The 23,612-nt window shown below is 34.9% G+C and overlaps 1 protein-coding gene across 5 annotated transcripts in view; it reads right to left on the reverse strand.

Annotated features, from left to right (window-relative positions):
• The window catches only part of LOC136037996 (TELO2-interacting protein 1 homolog), a 128,299-nt gene that overhangs the window by 22,586 nt on the left and 82,101 nt on the right, over positions 1–23,612 (reverse strand). For all 5 annotated transcript variants that reach the window (XM_065720905.1, XM_065720907.1, XM_065720906.1 and 2 more), the window contains 3 exons: positions 20,983–21,225; positions 10,980–11,168; positions 7,436–7,648 (listed from right to left, as the gene is read on the reverse strand). In XM_065720905.1, coding sequence (XP_065576977.1) covers positions 7,436–7,648; positions 10,980–11,168; positions 20,983–21,225 — 645 coding nt within the window. The remainder of the gene's footprint in view (positions 1–7,435; positions 7,649–10,979; positions 11,169–20,982; positions 21,226–23,612) is intronic.

Raw genomic sequence — 23,612 nt, forward strand, 5'->3', positions numbered from 1 at the left:
ATGAGGATATTGAAAGTAGTGATTTAAGTGACTTTAAAAGTTGTTGAGAAATGGATTGTTTTCTAAACATGATTATAATAATTGATTTAATAGGATACATAATTGATAGAAGAAAAGGGTATTACACCATAAAAATCAGTATTCTATTTTGACTTATGTATATTCAGGAAGGATTTGAGTTTTAAGTTAGTGGTAGCAGGTGCATGATGCAGTTGCAGTTATGTTTTATTTTTAAAAACCCATCCGAGGTTAGTGTTCTTATTATTTTTTTATTTTTTTTGATTATCCCTTCTCCACACATTGTTGTGGCATTTAGAGCGGATGTGTTTATTTTAAGTTTCTTGTTAATGATTGATAAATAATATAAATAAATAAAAAATATTTGGAATGTAGCATCCTTAAGAACATCCTGACCCATATTCAAGGTTCTCGAGAGCTTATATGGGTATTCTAGAGCTACTTTTTTTCTTTATGTTAAAATGATTTTGGCCCACAGCTTTTGGGCCAAATCATAACTGATAACATAATTAAAATTTAGATCGAACCTTTGGATTAGTTGATATCTTGATGGCATAGACGTTTATGAATTTATTCGTTTCACTAAATCATCTGTGTTTCTTTTTCGAGTGTCTAGGTTCAAGGAACGAGGTAGCCCTGCTCAACAACACCTCATATAACACAATATTTTACCTTGTTTTACTTCAAGACAGCGTTTGTTGTAAATTCTTTTGAAGCAGACAACAGAGGGGTGTACAACAGCAATTCACAGCAAGATGATTCCAAAAGTAAATGCAGCACCAAACAAAGCTGTTTTTCAGACACTCAGGTCTTGAATTCACCCAAAGATGTTTGCCTTTGTCACTTTCTTTCTGGTGAGGGCTAGGCTGAAGCAGACGTTCTTGTAGAAAAGAATCCTTAGCAAAACTACCAAACCTTTTGCTCAAAGGTTGGAACTAATCATGGTTAACGGCAGAGCTCACCCTATTTTGGATTTTAAAAGTGGCACCAATAGTGGTCTTTGATGCAGCGCGAATCCCAATTTGGCTATAGGTCTGAAGCAGAACTTCTAATGTGGGACTCTCAAGTAAAGTGGAAGGAGGACTTAGAAGAGAAAACTGATTCCTAGCTTTTTTGTAAAGAAGGTTCTCATCCAATAGAAGCAGGTGCTTAAACCCAGGTCTGAAAAGAAATGAATTTCTAAAAGACAAAGCTCGTCGACTACCGTTATAACTTAACTCTTCTAGATGTGGTTAAGGTGAGCGTTTCGATCAACTTGAGATTGACTTGTCCTTTGTTTTGACACAGCGAAGAAGGTCATACTTACATAAAACTTTTTTTCTATTTCCGAAAGATCCATCTATTAAGACATGGAGACTTTAATTTGGTCTACCTTTTTTGGGGTGGTTGTTTGTGTCGCAATGTCGTCGGCAACGTTATAGAGGATGTCACTGATGGCTTAAGTACACAAGGATAAACGCACGGCCTAAGATACTGACTAGGGGTATAGTACCTTTCTGGATATTCGTAGAAAACCGTGAAGTTGTCAAAGTCAACCCACATTGAACAATTAGAAAAAAAAGCTCTCGATTCCTTTTAACAGACGTCCATTGACATTACTCCCGTCGAATTGCTCAGAGGGTGAAGATGCCATTGTCGAAAGTTTCGGTGATACAAATGACCAGAACCTGGTGTCATATCTCTTTGCTAATAGTTCGATTCTTTCCCAATAATTCGATCGTTCCTGACACTCGAAAATCCCATACTGGTCACGGCTCTTTCGCATTAAACTCAAATAAGGATCATAGCCATCATTACAATAGTGATGACAAATATCTTAATGGCAGCGCAAAAGCTCTATCCGAAAGACAACACAAAACAAGAGAATGAACATTTGACACTTTCAGATTTATCTTGCAAAAACTACAACGTGCCAAGTGTAACAGAATATCTTAGAGCATCGTAGACACCAAGTAACACTATTAAAAAACCGTGTCAAGGCGTCTTGCTTCTGTGAGTTAACTATACCTTATATTTATAGCTTAAAGGCCAATTCACAATAAGATTTACCTAATGTGGAGATTTCGCTAGCACTAGTTTGAACCAATCAGATTTTTCATAGAATTACCTGATCCGTAGAAATTTTCACGAGAAATTCTAGCCACAAAGAGAAAAAAAAACAAAGCACCTAATATAAACTAGCTGCAATCCATCGACACTTAGCCGATATAATCACTTATTAACAAAACAAATATTAAAAAAAAATTAAAATGCTCTCTCTTATCATACCTTTTTTCTTATAAAAAATCTAAATAACTATATTTCTTCATTAAAAAAATATTTCTTTAATCTAAAGCCCTCTTAAACGTTTGAAACAAGATACTGTATCATTAACTCCTTCAAAATAATGTCGCTACAATGGAACAACTTTAATCTGCAAAATTTGAACTCTTCTAAAATTTATATAGAAATTACTCGACCACCGAAAGCAGCAACAAGAAATTTAAGAACCAGGACCCGCTATTACATGGTATATTGTTAGAAGGGACGGAAAAGAAAAACATACTTCGATCTCCAAAAAATCCCAGACCTCTTGCAACTTTGACTGCAACTAGATCGCTGTGACGCCCCAAAAAAATCAAATCGAGGAAAAAACCTAGGTAACGTAACTTATTAAAACTTCACCATTTAAAACACCTTTCTATCAACATGTTCCGGACTTATAAAATTTGCTTTCTTCACGTTAACTGACAAGATTTTTGCTGTGCAAATTCAATGTTATATTTTTATTTAACTGAATATAAAATTTGTCTCTCATATTTTACAAAGACTCTCATGTCACTCCACAATGCCGAACTAGAGTCAATCTGTTCATTATAATTGGAAATTTCAATTAAAATGGAAAATTTTCATGAGACCCATAATTGACACATGAGAGCAATATTTTCGCCTAGAATCAGAGGCAAACAAGCATCTAAAGTCAAAATATGGACCATTCTACAATGAGCGTCAATCAGGCCAAGGCAGTTGATTCAATTTATAAACTAAAACATTTACTAGACTAATAAAAAAGTTATTTTAATGTTAGTTGAAGACCAAGTTAGACTGGAATTGCAAAGGAGAATAAGAGTCCAATCCAAAGCCTAAAAGAGCCTCCTATCTACCTGGAATGTTATACAAGGGAAACTTACAATTATAAACTAAGACAGTTGAGCTAAAAGAAAAATTCAACTGTCTTTGCTTGTATTAAAACGTAAACTCGTAAACACTTGTGTTAACTCGTAAACACAAGAAGCGATTTCAAACCCCTGTTGAGTTTTAGCAGCAAATTCTCCAATTTAAGATCAAACACAACTATATAATGTATTTATATAAAATCATGGGTTTGCTTAAAGAAACTAAAGAGCGTTATTGAGTCTTATTGACTCAAATAGTTTTTACTCCCTGCATTCAGTCACTCCAACTTCAGTTGGAATCAATTAAGCGGGTGCAAGTAAATGTCAAATATATGGGTATTTTAAAATTTCCTTTTCGGAAGTCAGCGCTTTTTGGCTACTGTACTAAGTATATCACTAGAAGCTGCACGCAGGGTTGCAACCATTTCTTTATCCCTAATTTTGGTCATTTATTCTTTTAGAAGTGATATTTCCGCTTCCAATTGTTGGCGAATTAAAACATAAGAAAAAAATTACTGCATTGTGCCATTTAGCATCACTTTTCAGTGCTAATATGTATAATAGTAAAGTGGGTTTTAAAAGACAATAAAAAGATTCAACTGTCAACACTGGTCAACAATGAAGTGATCTATCCTTTATTGTATTATTTTGTCAAAAATAACTTTTGCCCTATTGTAGCTAAATTTTACAATCCATTTAAAATTTTACAAATTTGAAAAATCCGAAAACATGGTAGAGGTTACTGAGGCCAAAGCAAAGCTTTAGAAATTGGAAGTCGATTAGGAAAACTATCCAACAAATAAAGAAAATATTTTCATGAAAATATAGGCTCAAGCCATTTTCTTATAAAAACTAGTTAAGCCAAGGGTAAATTTTATGTTCAGTTATATAAAAATATAACATTGAATTTTCACAGCTAAGTCGTTGTATGTACTAAAACACCTTTATGCAACACTGGCAAACAAGCTCTATAGACCACCAGTAGATCGCCACGGCACCACAAGTTTTCTCTTAGCATTGATACAAGACACTTGACGCATCCTTACAACATACTAGATAGAAAACTGTTCTTCATTTTCTAACTCAAAACGAGAAAGTATACTTTACTAAGATATACGTATTTATATTTTGAACAGTAAACATTTAAACATTCAAATAGGAAATAAATATCCAGTATCCAGAAATTCTTTTTTTTGAACCAATACGGTTCTGATTTTTATATCAATCATACGGTTCTATTTTTCCTTTTTTCCTTTAAACTCCACATTTGATCAGCAGTTTACTTAAAACGATATATATTTTCGACACTGAACAAAATAGTCTAGATAATAATCAAGTTTCCCAGAAAAAAAGCACGTACACGAAATTTGAGACTATCAATTTACTTGTTGTTCATTAAAAGAACATATTTTTGTCACATTTTTTTTTTTTTAGTTGCATTTCAATCAGTTTAATTCTACTATTTAAAAACAAAATTTATTTTCGTCACAATTTTTTATTTCAACTCTATTTCAGATAAATTATAGAGAACTGATATCGAACTAAAACGTTAGTTAGCAATATTGAAGCAATCTGCTCAGTTTTCAGTAAAGCGCAAATAAAACTTTAGCCTTTACTCTACTGTATGGTGATTTCTATTCAGTAAAGTCGACTTTATGTATTATTTTCGTTTTCTGTTTGTCTCAGGTTTCATTTGTTCAACCGCAATTAAATTGATTTGATTTTAATTATACTTGTTATATGACTATTTACTTGTTTTTGCTAAGAACTTTTAAGTAAACCTCTCACAAAATCAAGGTTTTTTAGACTCTTCTATAAAATTATCTCTAAAATAATAAAATTATAAATCACTTTTTTTTTCAAAAAGTTAGGTAAAAAGTAACCACTATTTTTGTAAAAATCTCTAAATAAAAAATTATATCATCGATGAAATAACAAAGGCAGAAAACAAACAACTGTTCACAAAATAAGACTGTAGATTAAGATGCTTGCGTTGATTTTTCTTTGGTTTAAAACTATTAGATTAGGGTCAATATAATTACTTTAGCAGAAATAAAACATTATTACACCGTTATATAACAAGTATGCTTTGATTTGACTCTTAAATTAGCACATTAGCCTCAGAGTTATAATCAACAGCCTCAGAAATCATATAACGCCAGTATTGATGAAAATAAAACACTATTTGTGAACCATATACTTAATATGTTTTGGTTTTGAATTGTATACTACAACAATAGCAGAAAATTTGTAATCAACAGCCTTATAAATCTTTAAATACCAGCCTCGGTGAACAGCAGCCCCTATTTGAGAAATATACACTTTAAGTAATTTGCTAATGGACATCTATATTGCAGTTTAAGCTCGTATTTGCAATTAACAACCTCAAAAATCCTTAAATGAAAGCTACATGGAAGGTGAATTACTATTTATGAAATAAATACTTGATTCGCTTTGAACTTTAACTATATGTTGCAATAGTAGCCAAGATTTGTAATCGATAATCCAAGGAAACCTTAAATAACAACTTGGGGCAAATCAAAGACCAGTTGGGAATTACATTTTGAGTCAATTTTAATTTAGGAGAGTTTTACTACAACCCCGATAAAAGGTAGTCTAAAGGAGCATTCCAGGTAGAGATCAAGGAGGTCAGAGAAAGAGGATACGTATTGTCGGACAAATAGGATCAGAGGTAGAGCATACGCATTAATGACCGAAAGGGGTTCCAGAGATGGCGCGTAATGTTATTCAAAGGGGTCAGAGATGGGACACGTGTACCCTTTACTACAGGCATTGGGAGCGAAGAGAAAACTATTTACCAAAGTGCTGGAAATGCGAACACACGTACCTCTTGCAAAAAGGCGGTCGGAGAAGTAGCTTAAGCAATACTGACCAGAGTAGATTGAAGACGAAACCTATGATAAGCTGCGTATTCACTCTTGAGAAAAAGGGTTGGAGCTTATATACTGTTGATCAAAGTGGGTTGGAGAGGGAGCGTACAAAACGTTGACCAAGAGGCTTAGGTTAAACTGCTGACCAAAGAGGACAGGAGTTGCATCTTAATACACTGTTGACCAAACGAGGTCAAAAGACAGAGGAAACAAAATGTTGACCAAATAGGGTAAGAGATGAAGCATATGACGAAAAGGGAGGTGACGACCTCCGTTATCACCTCAGTTGGTAACAGAGGTGACGATTATTAACCAACTCGTTTCTGATCCGCGAGCCATAGGTACGAATAGTTTAACTCGGGATTTAGGATGGGCAGTTGAAAAAAGCTCAATCCACAAGGCTTCGCTTTACACCCTTCAACTATAAATATTAAAAATCCTTATATAGCTCCAATTTAAACAAGATATAAAACGCTCGTTTATCTATTAAGTTGGATTTATGAAGCCTGTGTTTTAAATGCACTATTTACAAAAGTTGAAACCCTCACCAAAAAGACTGTACTTATACTTATCGTATCACCCGAAGAGACATATTTTGTCGAACGTTTCGATCACTCTACTTAAAATGGTTAATATAAATTTCTTATCCAATGTCATGTAAGGTTGTGGAGATACAGGGGACATAAAAGGGGTGATAGTTTGACCCGTGTAGGTTTAAGCCTAGTGTAAGGACATTAGAATTCAGGATTTGTGATATCCTCCGACGATATCCCTCGACAGCGATAAATTAAAAGCAAAAAGAAGAAGTGATCATCTTAGAATTGCTTTAAATTAGTAAAGAATATTACAGTTTTCACACATTTTTCTTCAAACCTTTAGCCTTTCTTTTTGATTTGTCCACAAGCCCTTCCTCTCCTGCAAAGGAGTTTTTTTTCTGGTCCTCATGTCATGAGTTATGTACTTCAAAACACTGAATATACGGCTCATATATTTTTAATGTTTGAGGTTCTGTTTGTATTTTGACTTAGAGACCAGCTTGAGGTTCTATTCGTATGGTTTTCAGCTAGTTTCTTTCGCCGTGGGTTTATTCAGATAATCCAGAGTCGCCCCAGCTCTAAATGGGTACTAAAGAGAATTTTGAGGAAGGTAAGCAGGAAGGGTGTACGAAAACAAAGGATGCCTGGCCCCCTGCCCCCCATTGCACTTCCTGACTGAAGGGCCAAGAAACAGAGATCAGCACCACCGACAGGGACTGCAAGGTCCAAATGCCATATTCTTTACCTTTTTATGAGAATTTTTGAAAGAAAATAGAAATCCTTAGGTTTTATAATCCATGATCAAGAAAAAGAATATGCAATACGCTATACTTACGTCATTTTCAGCGTACAATAGTAGCTCCTTTTCTTCACACCGTGGTTGTTCTTCCTCTTCTGACAATGAACTAGTTTCGAGGTTTTCACTCATCTTGAAATTCTTCTCATGTTCCACCATAAATTTTGTAACCCTCCCCCTTTCAAATTTCATTGGCATTTCAATTGTAGTCTCTGAGGCAGCAGCTTTCTTTTTTCTTTTTGCATTGACTATCTAGAAAAAAAAATTAAAGTAATCAAACCTTGGCTCTGACAGAAGTAACCAAGCACAATCTTGGACAGTCGGATTTCAGGTTAACTAATGAAAAAAGTATTTTTTGTGTAGTTGAATATTAGATTTACTTTGGTTCTGGATCAGAACTCTCCAGCCGTCAATACTACACTTAAAATAAATAAAGTTTTCGATTTAAACAGATGTAAAATCTTACTATTCATATTCTCTTTAGATGCAGAAGTTACTTTGGTTTTTAGAAAATTTCCCAGAAGGTCACAGGATTCCACCTTCAATTATACATAATACGACAAATTCAGATTGTGGCGTCATCGCTCCTTCAAGCAGGTCGTCCCAGAATGGATGAAAACAGGTTATAAGGAGGAATTTAAAGGAAATTGGAACTTCATGAGAAGGGAATAAAGTGCAAAACTTTGATTAGACGGGAATGAAGAAATATCATAAGCAGCTGCATTCGCCTCAGGCGGTCTATCTCGGTTCTGAACAAATACTGCAATGAGTGCTGCTTTGCTGCAGAAATGCTAGTTACAGTATTCCTTATCTTTGATACACAGAAAAATAAAGGATAAACTTTAAATTTAACAGGAGAATACGGTTCAATCTCGCATCAATGTATAATATATAATAAAAGTTCATTGACATAATCGCCATTAAATAGATAGGATTGTATTTTTCTGACTTTTTATGTCCTTTGGGACCTATTTAAGAAAGTACGGTAAGATTTCCAAAGCCAGTCATATTCTTGATTAATTTCAACTGAGACTTACTTTTTTTTTGGCGTACTTTTCTTTCACAACGTTTCTTCTTACATTACAAAAGAGACAGAAGCTAGCTCGAGTCCCTATGCTTTGCCCTAGGCTGTATGAAAAGAGATTCTATCCCTGAAGATAAATAAAACTTGTTAAAAGTTTACAAATATTGGATGAATTTCTTAGAGACGGAATGAATCAGAATATTTTCTGCATTATTAGTCCAATGTTGAAAAACAATGACGAGGTACATGACCAAGACTTTTCTTATTTATAATTTATAATTTTTATTAATTTGTCTAATAGAAATCAGTACATATTTTAGTAAATTCAAGGAAACTCTCGCTTTTGTTCACAAGAAAATTTCCAAATCCGGTAAAAATGTAAAAAAAATACATAATCTTCACATTTTGAAAAAGATTTGTATCTATTAACTATAATAAAAAGAACTTTGCAAACGATAATTACTTCAGGATTGTTTCAAGTTTCAGAGGTTGGGAGACATCGTTGGGAGATACTGCAGTTCTATCGTATATATATAAAAAAAATTCAACAATGCTATTGGAACCCCCTAAAATGAAGCTTTCAAAGGAAAGGGGGGTCGGACCACAGCCCCATCTGTCGGACATTTGTTTGATTATTGTCAAGTATTCTTGGGCACTTGTAGTAAAAGAAGTTACTTATAATGCGTCAAGACATTAAGAGTTTGAATTTCCAGACAAATCGTCAGAAATTATTAATGTGTTTCATATCAAATTCAAAGATTTAAAATTAAATTGAAGCCTAAATCCCAAAGATTGATTTAAGATCCTTATAAATAATTTGTTTAAATTGAGATACAACATTTGCCATTGAAGCGTTTATATGGTTTTATTTGTATATTTGACACAAAAAGCCCCACATGGACATGGCTACAAAAATATAAAATCTTTTACGTTCTTTTTTTTTTTTTTACTTCTTTAAACAAATATACAGTAATTATCTTTACTGCTCCTGAATTCTTAGACAAGGTAGAAAAAACAATGTTCTATAGATGAAACCCTGCCTGAGCAAGAGGGTACCACCAGCCTGAAACCTCTGCTCTTCACGCAAAAGTTTCACTTACACATTGGTAAAAATAGTTACTTTTACTAAAATACTTCGAGAGCAAGTATTCTCAATTAGTGCATCTACTATATTATACAAAATTTCCAACACGACAAAACAGTTTATTTTTAATTTAAACGTTCTAGAAGGTTGTAGGTAAATAAAACACATTACACTACCGTTTGGCTTCGCCCATTGCATTATAGCGGGATTGAGAATGAATGATACTATTATGTAGCCGGGAGGATTTCTCACAATCAGACGGATAACATCGAAAATAACCAACCAAATAAAAATTCGGTTGGTTAAGTCCTCTCTCAGGGTTGTACAACTAGTCAGACAGCGGAAGAAAAGTTTCCTCAAAACAATTTCAAAAGAAAGGAGCACAATAATAAATAAAATAAAAATTTAAAAATATACACATGGTTTGAAATACTGAAGACATGATTAGACAAAATGAGGAATATACAAAAACAAACACTTAAAGTTGGATGGCTATCCAAAGTAAAAGTAGAAGGTGGAAAACTAGACTATAGACGCTTAAAATGTTTTGTTGTTATTGTTCTTATCTTTTTTTACGTACCATACATTTATATAACCTATGTTGCCAGTTCTAAAATTGCCAGTTTCAGCTAATATGCTGTAAACCAGCCCGTTACTTTGAATAGCCCTATTAAGACTTCTCAAAATATCAAGCTTCTTCCCTTCAAGGATCTTTATTATAAATAACAGTAAATCACAATATTTTACATTTTCTTTTGGAGAAGAGCAGAGCTCGTAAGCCAACTGAAACCTTATTAGATAATTAGACCGCAGCAGAGGCTAATAAACAATAGACGGCTTCTACCTCTGGAGAATAAACCTTCTTCTGTGGTAGGTTTAACTGTTACACTCTTTAATTAAGAGTGTCTATATTTGGTTTATTTTCACAGTAAAATAATGAAGTGACACATCACTATGGATAGACATTTACAAATGAAATGATACCATTTGACCTAAGTCTGGTCGTCTTCTCCCTAAACCTGGTATGTACATTTGTCAGGTTTTCGGCAAAATCGGAAAATATTGATTTATTTTCATTGTTGGAACAGGAGAAACGGATGAAGATAGCGGTTTTCGTCAATAGATTTTCCAAGGAACGTTTTCTTCCTGCCTTTTCCCACATCATTTTCCACCAGACTTAGATACAATATTTTCTAATTCTAGTGTTTCCATAATAGCTTTTTATCTTGGCAAAATCTGCGTTACTCCTGTAGGTACTAGGTCGTATCTAAGAAAGTATAGCTGATAGAAAAATCATGATTTCATAGTTTAACCCACTGTCCAATGTTATGTGAGTTCCCTGCTTAATTCAAAATCAAATTATTACACATATACTAATCTTTAATGATTTCATGGGAGGTAGAAAAGTCAGAAATTTATTAAGAATCCAATGAATATTCAGAATCTAGTAGCCGTATGGCCATCCAATATCTTACCTCACCATAAGCCTTGCATAAAAGTAGAAGTCGTGCGTATCTGATTCCTTTTGTTTTGAGAAGATCTGTTGCCGTCTTGACTGCTGCATTTGCACACTGTATACCCACATCTCCTCCTAGATGAGCTACAGAACGTACCGCGAGTGAAACATTGGACAGTTCAGATTCATCTGACATATTGATACATAACTAGAAACAAAATTAAAGCAAAAATGTGACGTAAAAAGGAAAAAAATACACTCAGAGTGAACAGCATGATAGGTGGTGCAATATGTAAATGCTTATGTTCTCTTTTGACTTGAATTAAATTTTCTTTCTAATCTTGAGGGATAATACACACTTTCCCGTATAGATGCCCATATAATGTGTCACGTAAAAAACAAACATCTTTATTAAAGTAAAAGAGTGAAATTTTTCCTTATTGAAATATTACTATACTTAAAGCTGTAATTTTTTGTTACCGTAGCGTACTCCACATACGTAAATCGTCACAGAAGGCAACTTTAAACAACACAATTTTGTTTTCCAATCTAGAAAATACTAGGAAGGTTCGTTATTATTTCGCAGAAGCACACAAAACTACTAGGAAAGGTTTTTGGTCAAGATAAATGGGGATAGGCGAATTTGGGGTACTTACTCAACTTAAATCCCATCCGACCTCTTTGTCTGTATTGAGGCTTCTTCTCCTCTCACTAGGCAATGAATATGGCAAAGGTATTCAGGTCTGTCTGGCGCCAAACGGAGAAGTTGGTGAGGTTCTGACCACTAAAGTTTACAGATCATCTCTTGCAAGGTCAGCCCCGAGGTAGAGTAGCATGTACCCGTGTTTTTGATTTGAAGACCAAGCCTTTCTTGGACCAATTGCCGGCTTTTGATTCGGCCCGTGTTGGTGCCTGAGTAGCGGAAGAGTTTGTGGAGGTCACCATTGGATACTTGGTTAACGTAGGTGAACCACACAATACGATGTGGGCATTTTGTTTCAAATGCAGAGATTCGATGTTTACCATCAGCTTTGATTGGCCAAGTATCACTCGAATATATACTAATGGCGATTACAAGAAAGTTAAAAAGACGGACCTTCAATTATTTTGACCATGATCTGCTTTTTCGGATAGGCAATATTCTTAAGGCTGCTGCGTGTCAGACCAAGTATTCACCTAGTCAATTTCGATCAATCGTTATCAGATCAATACTATTTGTACAATGCTTTAAGATGGGACCATAACTTATTATAAAAAAATTATTAACAGCCTAAGAGTAATAACAATAATCTTTACTGCCCTAAAAATCCTATGAAATGGCAATACAAAATTGAAAAATTAATTGTAATTAATTCACACTGTATGGACAAAAACATTACACGAATTAAAAAATTCATTTCTCTAATCCATTGCTAAATTGAGAATTTGTCCTAACCTTCCAATATATGCAAAAGATTCGTCACTCACTATAATCGCCAACTATCTTTCATCAAACTTCCACTCTCAAGACGCTTCCTTTCGCAACTAACTCAATTCTTCACATCGACACATCATGTAACCGACACTCTCATCCATATCTCCGCACAAAGGGTAAGCACCTTGAAAAATACCGCTTCACACCACGTTTCCTTTACAATCATAAAGAAGGGCAGGGAATCAAAAAGACTTCTTTTATACTACCAAACCTGTAGCCCATGGTCTCGCAAAATATTTTTTATTACCTTTGTCACCTTTTTATCTATTTCTAATCCATTATTCCATGCTTTCCCAACTTTACGATCTTATAAAATTCTATTTACCTAGTACATCCATTAACTTGAAGACATCTCTATGGGCTTCTAAATAAGAAGGTTTAAGTAGCCACAGTTATGGGATCTTCATAATGTGTTCCCATAACTTAATCATATTTACTAGCCTACAAAATATTAGCGAAAAAAAACTCCTACATCTCCTCTAACTACAGAACTGTTAGTGTTTCTATTTACACCAAGTCATGTTTTAATTGTGTCCTTACTAATATGTAATTTTTCTGGAATACCCAAACTTCCAGTCGAAAATGAATCAGAGATATTACTTTATTTCTAAAAACTTCTTTCTACATCATGATCTCCATGATCTCCTTCTGTATCATAAACCCCTCCATAAAAAAAGTGATAAGAGTGAGTGTGGTAATTATAGAAGCATAGCCTGGTTCCTCTAAGAAGCAAATTACTTACTATGATGATGATTTATAGACCTATAGATGCTTTAGATGAAGTATGGTTTTAGGAAGGGCAAGGGATGTATCAACCAAATTTTCACTTTTAGATTAATAATTGAGAACTGCCTGAGTCATCAAACACTGTTAGTCCTCAGTTTTATAAGATATGAGCAAGCGTAATATGAGCAAGTAATGATTTGGGGATAGAACAGGTGGTTCGGGAATCAATCAAAATTAGTCTTAAAATGAACAATAATATTTCTTTAAAAATAAGGACTTGGTAGAGTATTAACTAAATTCTTTATACTCAAATTTAATTGAAACCGATCTAACAAAATATTTTGCTAAACCAATTTATAATAGTGTTAAACTAGTTACAAAAATGCCTTTGAAGCAAGCTATCAAAAAAGCAAGATAAGCTTCGAAGACTTGGATTTAATTATTTTTGTTCTGTTTTGTTTGAATGAATTTAGCATCTCATATCATTTTATTTATAGTGGGTGAAAACACCCCGCATTTTTCGCACAGGATTTAGCTTATCCTTACCCAACATCACTTTTTCACCTTAACTTATTCCTATTCTCAGCAGCTTGGTGAAGTAGCAAAATTTCATATTTTTTTTTTAAATAAAATCTTCGTCTAGGATGCTTAAACCATCAGCCTAATCTACGTCTAAGCAAAGAGGGGTGGGCGGAACATTTTGAGAATGTTCTAAACCGATATACAATTGCAGGAAAAGATATAGATGAAAATGAAAAAGTTCGTGATACCTTGGATGTGAAGGAAGATTTGTTTTGTGAAGAAGAATTGGCAACAGCACCAAAAGGATTAAAAAAAAAAAAAGCCTCCAGGTGATGATAATGACATAAATGAGTTTCTTAAATATGGTGGCTCTGAAGTTAGAAATAAATTACTGAAGATTATGAATATAATTTTTGAAAAAGGGGAAGTACCTAACGATTTTAGGAAAACCTTAAATACACCAGTGTATAAGAAAGGTGATAATAATGAGTGCCGTAATTATTGACACATTAATCTGGTCTCTGTAGGCTGGCTGGAGATGCTGAGACGAAGTTTTAAGAGTAGAATAGTCCGGTTTTAGAAAAGGTAGAGGATGTGTCGACCAAATTTTCACTCTTGGGTTAATAATTGAAGTGCCTTAACTGTCAAACACCTTTGGTCCTCAGTTTTATAGATTATGAGCAAGCTTTCGATTATGTTGATAGTAGAACTTTAGCAGAGGTTTTATCCTTGTATGGTATGTCAGACAAATACATGAAAGTGATTAGTGCTACATATGAGAATAACACTGCTGTGGTTAAGGTAGGAAATGAGGTTAGCAGCTGGTTCTGTATCAAATCAGGAGTTAAGCAGGGTTATATTCTATCCTCCTTTATGTGAGTCCATTTTGATGGATTTTGTCTTGAGGAGCACAGGAAAAGTAGTGGGAGACCACGGAATCAAATGAGGAGGAAAAACTCTCCTGGACTTAGATTATGTTGATGAATTAAGCGTCCTAGATGAAAGTGTGAGGACAATGAAATGAAATTTTAGAGGTTTTGTGAGTTCAAGGTGCTAAAATAGGTGTGAAAATTTATGTCAAGAATACTAAGTCACCAAGGCTAAGAATACGTGGAGATAAAAAGGTGATGTTGGGTAACGAAAAAGATTGATCAGAAAAAGGGAGCAGTGAAGATGTTAAAAGTAGAATAGCTATGGCTCAAGGTTTTTTTTTCAGAGTTAAAAAAAAGTTTGGAAGAATAGGAAGATAATTCTTTAAACCAAGACTAGAATATTGGAAGGTACTGTGATGACAGTGGTCAAATCTGGCTCTAAAACATGGGCACTCCGAAAAGCAGATGACGATTTGCTCGATGCTATTCAGAGAAATTGCCTACAGATTGTTCTGGATACTCGGCAGACTAACCGTATTTCAAACAGTAGGCAGTTTGAAAAATGTGGTTCAATCCCGCTTTATAAGGCTCTAATGAAATGTTGAGATGGATAGGGTACGTTCTGCAGATTAAGGATGACAGATTGCCAAAGATTGTCCATTTCAGCCAACTGTCTAGGGCTAAATGGAAAGCAGGTCGTAATCGTCTGGGGTGGTAGGATGTCATAAAGAAAGACTTAAAGAAAACAAGAACTTCCTGGGAGGGTGTAAAAAAGGGTGCCTTGAATAGGTTGGGATGGAAGAGGAGCGTGCGTAGCTATGTTGGCCTCAGGTGGCTTGGTGCTGCGGTGGGCTTTTAGTAATAGTAGCGGTAGTAGTAGACGATAGGGTACATCCCTGTTTCACTCTTGTACTGTTCTGCACTACCCTAGACAAAGTCCCTAACCACTAATTTCGTGGCCCCGTAAATTTCTTCCAGAATGACTGTAAAATCTAGAGGAAAACCCACCTCTAATAGACTTCCATGAGTATTATTTTATATACATTATTGAAAGCATCGTTCAAGTCCACAAACGATGCGTACAACCGACATTTCCTGGGTTGCATGCACTTACAAGAGTTCGTATCGTGAAAGTCTTACCTACAGGAGGATAACCTTTTCTAGAACCAGCTTGAACCTCATTAAGGACCTCTTTCCTACACAGCAACCTTTTCAACTTATTATCTTCTACCTTAGAGAATAATTTTACTAAACTATCCCCTCAATAGATTTCTCGATAATCATCATGGTCACTCTTATCTTATTTCTTATGTAATAAAACCACCACTCAAAAAATCCATTTCTGTGGCCAGATCTCTTTCTCTAGAATAACTGTAACGACTGTGACACAATCTGAATAGAATTTACTCTTCCAAGGTTCTATATTAATGGTATCGTACCACCTAAATCAGATACGATGCTCCTTTAATCTTTTTCAATGGAGCCCATACTTCATTTGGATACGCCGGGCCAATCTAGAAAAACATATCTTGCAAAAAAAAAATTGATCTGAATATTGTTCCAGTTTTCTCCTTCTCCCCTTCTTTCATTTTTAAATGATCTGGTCAGAATCTATTGAAGAGCAAAACTCCTGATGTGGTCTCATTTCTACCTTAACTCCCGACCAAAAAGAGTTTTTACCCTTACTTATTAAGGGCTTTAATAATTCTCTCATAATCTCCTTCTCTTTTTCTCTTTCTTTATCCTCATTAACGTTTTGTATTCTTTACGGGATCAACGTCATAGTAGTAATTGATCTCCTTCCGAGAACGGTTGTTGTTTAATTTTTCAAAAACATGTTGTGCAAAATAAATCTAAAATATGGACCTCAGAATTTCAGCATGAAAGATCTTAAAATTTTCTGACAAAGTGTTTCCAGCCTGCATACGCTGTTTTATTCAGTGATTGTATTTTTACTCCAGGACTTTTAGGGTTTGACCCGGACAAAATTGCAATATAAACGAAAATGGTACCAAAATGATCAGAAAAAAATTCTGTACAACATACTAAAAGTCCCCATAAATCCGAGTGGGGCGAGTACCCGAAAAACAGGGGAAAAGGGGGAAATGCGGGAGAAAATGGGAAAAATGCCGAACATGCCCAGAAAATAGTTTAAAGTGAGTTTTCTGGGGTTTTCACATACGCTGATTACGAAATTGACATCTAAAATTCAGTATAGAAAAAGAGTACTACGGAAAACGGGGGAACAGGGGAAAGAGGGGAGAAAAGAGAAGAATACAGGGTAGGGGTAGAAAGCGGTTTGAAAGATATTTTCTGGGGTATTCCTATCTGGTGATTACGAAATTGAGAAATAAAATGATATAAAAAAATCGATTAACATAAAACGGGGAAATGGGGGGGGAGGGGAAAAGGGAAATATACAGGGTAGGGGTAGAAAGCATGTGGAAATGTGTTTTCTGGGGTTTTTCTATCTGCTGATCACGAAACTGACCCCTAAAATTAAGGAAAGAAAACGAGAACCATGAAAACCGAACAAAACTGGAGGAAACAACGGAAAAGGGGAAGGGAGGCCTGACTCCTGAGCCAGCTGCTAATGGCTAATAAGTAGGCCTATGGACAAAATAACTCGCTTAAGTATCAAACTTGTACTTTCTTGAATCACAGACATTTCTTACAACCATTTGAATTACTAAACATAAAGAAAACAACCGCTTGGCAGTTATATATAAAATGGTTATTATATGTAAAATTTGCACTTTCGAAGGCAGTATAGTTGACTTGAAAAACACAGCATTGATATCACTAGTCGAGCTCCTCGTCTTCGACAATTTCGTTGTCCCTGTTCAAACAGTTGATACCCTGATATTCTCCGCACGCGAACGTACACGCTAATCCATTTTTCTTGCAGCTGCATCGCGAGTTCTCGCAGCCTGTCTTACAGTTGCATCTCACGACACTCAAAAGAGTCTGAGGTGCGGGCAACAAATGAGTCATCACAGGTGAGTATTTATGGTCTCTGAGGACCCAACCCCTGTCAGCCGGGTCGAGGTCAGCTGGTTCCCCTTTCCAACGCGATACCTGGAGGCGCACTCGCTGGGAGTGGAATGAAGCTGCAGCTTCGGTTGGCGGAAGCCTTTCAGGCTTAACAAACGCCGTAGTATTAGACGAAGAAACTTTTTCCAAGAAAATTCGATGTCGCAGCTTAGTGAGATCTTCGTTTGGTCGTGCTTTATACAAGCTGAGGAGAAGATATTCACCCGCTTTCACAATTTCATCTTTGGACGATGATTCATCCAGAAACACTTTGCATTTTTTTCTGAACACTTCGCTCTTCTTCAAAAGAGGTAGCACAGCTTGCTTTCCAAGTCTGAAAACTCGTGAGGTCGTGTCACATCCCAAGAGTGCGTGCCCTACCAGAAGCAGCCTGGATACTTCTCCCATTTTTTTTTTGCACTTCGTTGAGGCACCAGAACCGTGTTATCGCTTCTTTTGCGTTCGTTGACGATTCGAAGTAAAGTGTAGGCGGGAGGTGATACAAGAGTAGAATCAGAAGGTCAGTGTCGTTGCCAAGAACTATTGTTTCAGAGTTTTCTGCTTTCAACGAAGTGTTTCAGCGAAGCAAACAGAGTTTCAACGAAGTGCAAAAAAAAATGGGAGAAGTATCCAGGCTGCTTCTGGTAGGGCACGCACTCTTGGGATGTGACACGACGAGTCAGGCCTCCCTTCCCCTTTTCCGTTGTTTCCTCCAGTTTTGTTCGGTTTTGATGGTTCTCGTTTTCTTTCCTTTATTTTAGGGGTCAGTTTCGTGATCAGCAGATAGAAAAACCCCAGAAAACACATTTCCACATGCTTTCTACCCCTACCCTGTATATTTCCCTTTCCCCCCCCCCCCACCATTTCCCCGTTTTATGTTAATCGATTTTTTTATATCATTTTATTTCTCAATTTCGTAATCACCAGATAGGAATACCCCAGAAAATATCTTTCAAACCGATTTCTACCCCTACCCTGTATTCTTCTCTTTTCTCCCCTCTTTCCCCTGTTCCCCCGTTTTCTGTAGTACTCTTTTTCTATACTGAATTTTAGATGTCAATTTCGTAATCAGCGTATGTGAAAACCCCAGAAAACTCACTTTAAACTATTTTCTGGGCATGTTCGGCATTTTTCCCATTTTCCCCCGCATTTCCCCCTTTTCCCCTGTTTTTCGGGTACTCGCCCCACTCGGATTTATGGGGACTTTTAGTATGTTGTACAGAATTTTTTTCTGATTATTTTGGTACCATTTTCGTTTATATTGCAATTTTGTCCGGGTTCGACCCTTTTTTGAGCTAAAAGTCCTGGACTATTTACAGAGCCACTGAAAGATTTATCAAATTTACATTGCTTTCACACACAAGTATGTAATTTGTGCAAAACTTGGTATATTTAATTACTTTCCTAAGATATTTGTTATTGAGCATTAAACAAGTTTTTGAATACATTTGAATCCCATTCCACAAATCTCCATGCACACATCTTCATAGCACACAACTCTCCGGCCCATAATTTCTCACGAGTCAAAATTGCAAATAATTTTGAATTTTCACCAAACATCAATTTTTCTTTTCGAAATAAAAAATAATTTTTTTTATTTTAACCAAACGTCAAAAAATAATTTAAAATTGGAAAACGAGCGTCATAAAAAGAAAACACAGTATGCAGCCTAAATTATTTACAAATGACTTCCGACTTCCACCAAAATCCCAATTCACGGGTTTTTTAGCATTGTTAACTAGACAGACATCATCTTAAAATATGAAAAAAAAATTAAAAGTATTCATTTTATAATCGTGATTACCGGGAAATTGTTACTTGAGGTTGTTTGAAGCCACTAAATCCCCATTTCAGAGCTCCAAACCCACAAAACACATCAGTAGTCGATAAAATAATCCAAAAACAAACTTTTAAACATCTTACTGTTCAAAAATTTGCCGATTCGGAACGGACCAAGGCGGAACAGCCTCTAGCCTGATCTTTGAAAGACCACCTAAGGTAATTTTTCCAGAAAGACACAAATTACCATAACGAAAAATGGTTCTCCAGTTCGAATAGTCAGAACAAGCGCAATTTAGGGCAATACTGACTTGCGTCTGGGCCACGGTTCTCACAAATATTAATTTTCAAACAAGAGTTCTAGGTTTTTCTGTGGCATACTAATTCTTATTAAAACAGATTCACTTATTCGTTAAAATGTAAATTGATGAAAAATTAATTTAATGAAAAACTAACAATGCATATATTTGCTTCTATTTTTCCTTTATTTTGTAATCCAGATTTAGTTTAATCAAAGTATTGTTGAAATTCCATGATTTACAAAAAAAAAAAACATCTTGAGATGTAGCTTAAAATTACCTCTGATTGTGAGACAATTCCAGCTCACATCCGTGCCGACCTTACTCGAGATAAGCACTAATTTTAGATTAGCTTCGACGAGTCTCCCCGTTTCCTATTCTTCATCAACAATAAAAAAAAAATATTTGAATAAAATTGAACGATTAACGGGAATTTTTCATTGAACTAAAATATTTTGAAGTTTTTACACAGCATTTATTTCTTGTCAAAATAATTAATAATAAAAGCTATATTACCCATAATGATGATGGGGAGAAGGCAGGCTTAAAGCAGTGGCCTCAATTCTCAGAAATCAGAGGGGGGAAGCGAAAATATAATGTCAAAAATCTAGGGATGAGGATTCTTTTTTCCAATGAAAATACCAAGGAAATAGCATTTTCAATCTAAACATCAAAACGAGAATTTTACAAAACCAGGGGATGAAACAAATTCTGGAGGGGGTAACTGCCCCCCCACTGCCCCTCTAATAGACGTCATTGGTAAAAACGAATATCTTGGCACTAACTTAATTGTGACATCAATTTCTGCTTGCTATTATCTTAGTAGCGTGTTTAAAAAGAAAAAGACAGACAACCTATATGACTGTCTTTTTCGGTAGCTGTCTAACAGTCGTTATTCCTCATCTCAAAAACAACCTTGTCAGTTATAAAACAGATGTCTGAATTCATCAACAGGTACAGCAGGTATCATTAAACAGTAAATCTACCATTTTAGTCTATTCGCCGGGGATCAAGGAGAAATTTTTAGGATTGTTTTCGAGGAAGTGGAGTTAAGGGCATATAGCAGTTGTTTGGGAAAGGGGGGCAAAACATTTTTCCGCAGGCCTGTACAAATAGCGTACGATACCCTTTTTCCAGTTTTATGCCAGTCGTTCAATAGGCTCCAACGCTAATTGGGTATATATTAAGCACCAAATAGTTAGGTAATTAGTTATATAATATTTAGGTTAGGCAACAGTACTGATTAGATAGTAATTCGATTATAAACTGTAAAAATAATAACTGATAATACTAATAATCAATCGTGCATTAAAATACCTGTGAAACTATATAGTCTGAGTTTTCCTGCAAAAATTGTGGCAAACTGCACTGCCCCGTGGATTCTGCAAAGATATGCAGTACTTTTACTGCTGACTTTGATATATACTCAGCGTTGAACGTTCTCTCATCTTTTCTGCCAGCGGCACTCAATACAGGGTAGAGGGTCCGAATTAAAAAGGGTTGAAATTTCTTACCAAGAGCATTTGATAGGGCACCAAGAGTCTCAAGAAGAACACACGACTGTAATCGAAAGAGAATAAAAACCAACTCATAAATTCAACTTATCTGACAACAATATTATTCAAAATGAAAATAGCTGAAATACTATCAAGTCAAAATGTAAAAACACAAATTTTAAATTCAATAAAAAAATTTTTACAAGTATTACTTTTCAATTTTAGACAACTTTCTTGAGCAGGAAAGAGATAACGTTTTTCGAACATAACTACAGTACTTTGAAATTATTCAAAGTCTCTTAGTTGAAGTTGCTGAAATGACGACGATCCAATTGTTATACATTCAATTCAATTTATTTATTTAAAAAAAACATAATCAGTTACTTAGCTTCGACTCAAAAGGATACCTTGTGTGATCTAAAAAACAAAACAAAGAAAAATATAAAAAAATTAAAAAAGTAAACAAACAAGGAGACAGAGCAAGTAAGTAACAAAAAGGCAAAATAAAGACGGTAATTTAAAAACAAAAGTGAACAAACAAAATTAATAAATCATAGACACTAAATGAAAATGAATCTGAAAATTAATATGGGAGCGAAATTTTTATATGCTGTAAGGATTATATTTTAAGAGATGAGAAGGCACTCGATAAATTATATTAATTTAATTCAAATGAATTCAATTTTTATTTGAAAAAAAATTAAGACAGCTTTATAAAAACGAAAGAAGAGCCCACGAGTAGTTGTGGGCATCAAGCCATGGCTAATAGTAGAAAAAGTCAAGACAAATAGTCCTAGTGAGTGAGAGGTAAATCTGGGATAAGCCCTTTTTAGGAACATAAAAAAAACTAGTTTTTCTAACTGAAAGTAAGGAGCGACATTAAAACTTAAAACGAACAGAAATTACTCCGTATATGAAATGGGTTGTCCCCTCCGCAATCCCTCGCTCTTTATGCTAAAGATTTTAATTGTTTTAAAAAGCAGAATGGTGGTAAAGAGTCAAACTTTAGCGTAAAGAGCGAAGGATTGCGGAGGGGACAACCCATTTCATATACGGAGTAATTTCTGTTCGTTTTAAGTTTTAATGTCGCTCCTTACTTTCAGTTAGAAAAACTAGTTTTTTTTTTTATGTAATTTCTGAACGTTTTTGAATTAATGCATGTTTAATTTTGGCTCTCCACACATAAATTATTAAAATGAAATTTACATTTTAATTCCTTTTTTGGCTAAATGGCTTTCTCTTAGTTCTGATCAGACGATTTTGAGAAATATGGGATGGGGAAGGAGGCCTAGTTTCCATGCAATTTTTCGGTTACACAAAAAGGCAACTATAGATTTTAATTTTTAACAAATTTTTTGTTAGTAAAAAATATACGTAACTTAAGAATTAACTTACGTAACAAACTTTTATATTCTTAAATTTTTATTATGTATATGAGGGGGTTTGTACCCTCGTTAATACTCCGCTCTTTACACTAAATCGTAAGTTTTGTGTAATGTAAAAGTTTTTGTGTAAGTTTTGGCCGTAGAATAAATAGTTGAAATTACTAAAAATACTATAGCATAGTATGTATCTAAAAATAAAAAATTATCTAAAAATATACTTTATCTAAAAATAAAGTATTTTTAGAACCCCTCATATGCGTAATAATCTCTGTTCGTTTTAAGTTTCAATGGTACTCCTTACTTTCAATTGAAAGAATTTTTCCATGTTTATTTTTTCATTGTTTTTTTTTATATTAATTTTAGAAAATCCTGCGCCCTTTTCATTGAATTTCTGTTCCCCCATGACATATTTCTCCAAGGAAAGATCCTCCCACATAGCTCCTCCCCTCAACCCCACCCCCAAAACCAAAAAAAAACCTGAAAACCACTGTACACTTCCCAATAACCATTATTATATGTAAACACTGGTCGAAGTTTGTAACTTGCAGTCCCTCCCCCAGGGACTGTGGGGGAGTAAGTCATTCCCAAAGACATAGTTATTATGGTTTTTGACTATGCGGAACAAAATGGCTATCTCAAAATTTTGATCTGTTGACTTTGGAGAAAAAATGAGCGTGGGAGGGGGCCTAGGTGCCCTCCAATTTTTTTGGTCACTTAAAAAGGGCACTAGAACTTTTCATTTTCGTTAGAATGAGTCCTCTTACAACATTCTAGGATCACTTGGTCGATACGATGACCCCTGGAAAAAAAAAAAAAAAAAAAAAAACAAACAAACAAATAAACACACACCCGTGATTTGTCTTCTGGCAAAAAATACGAAATTCCACATTTTTGTAGATAGGAGCTTGAAAATTGTGCTGTAGGGTTCTCTGATACGCTGATTGCGATGGTGTGATTTTTGTTAAGATTCTGTGACTTTTAGGGGGTGTTTTCCCCTATTTTCTAAAATAAGACAAATTTTCTCAGGCTCGTAACTTTTGATGACAAAGACCAAATTTGATGAAAC

This window comes from Artemia franciscana, chromosome 17 (genome assembly GCF_032884065.1).
Source record: "Artemia franciscana chromosome 17, ASM3288406v1, whole genome shotgun sequence".
NCBI classification, from domain to species: domain Eukaryota; kingdom Metazoa; phylum Arthropoda; class Branchiopoda; order Anostraca; family Artemiidae; genus Artemia; species Artemia franciscana.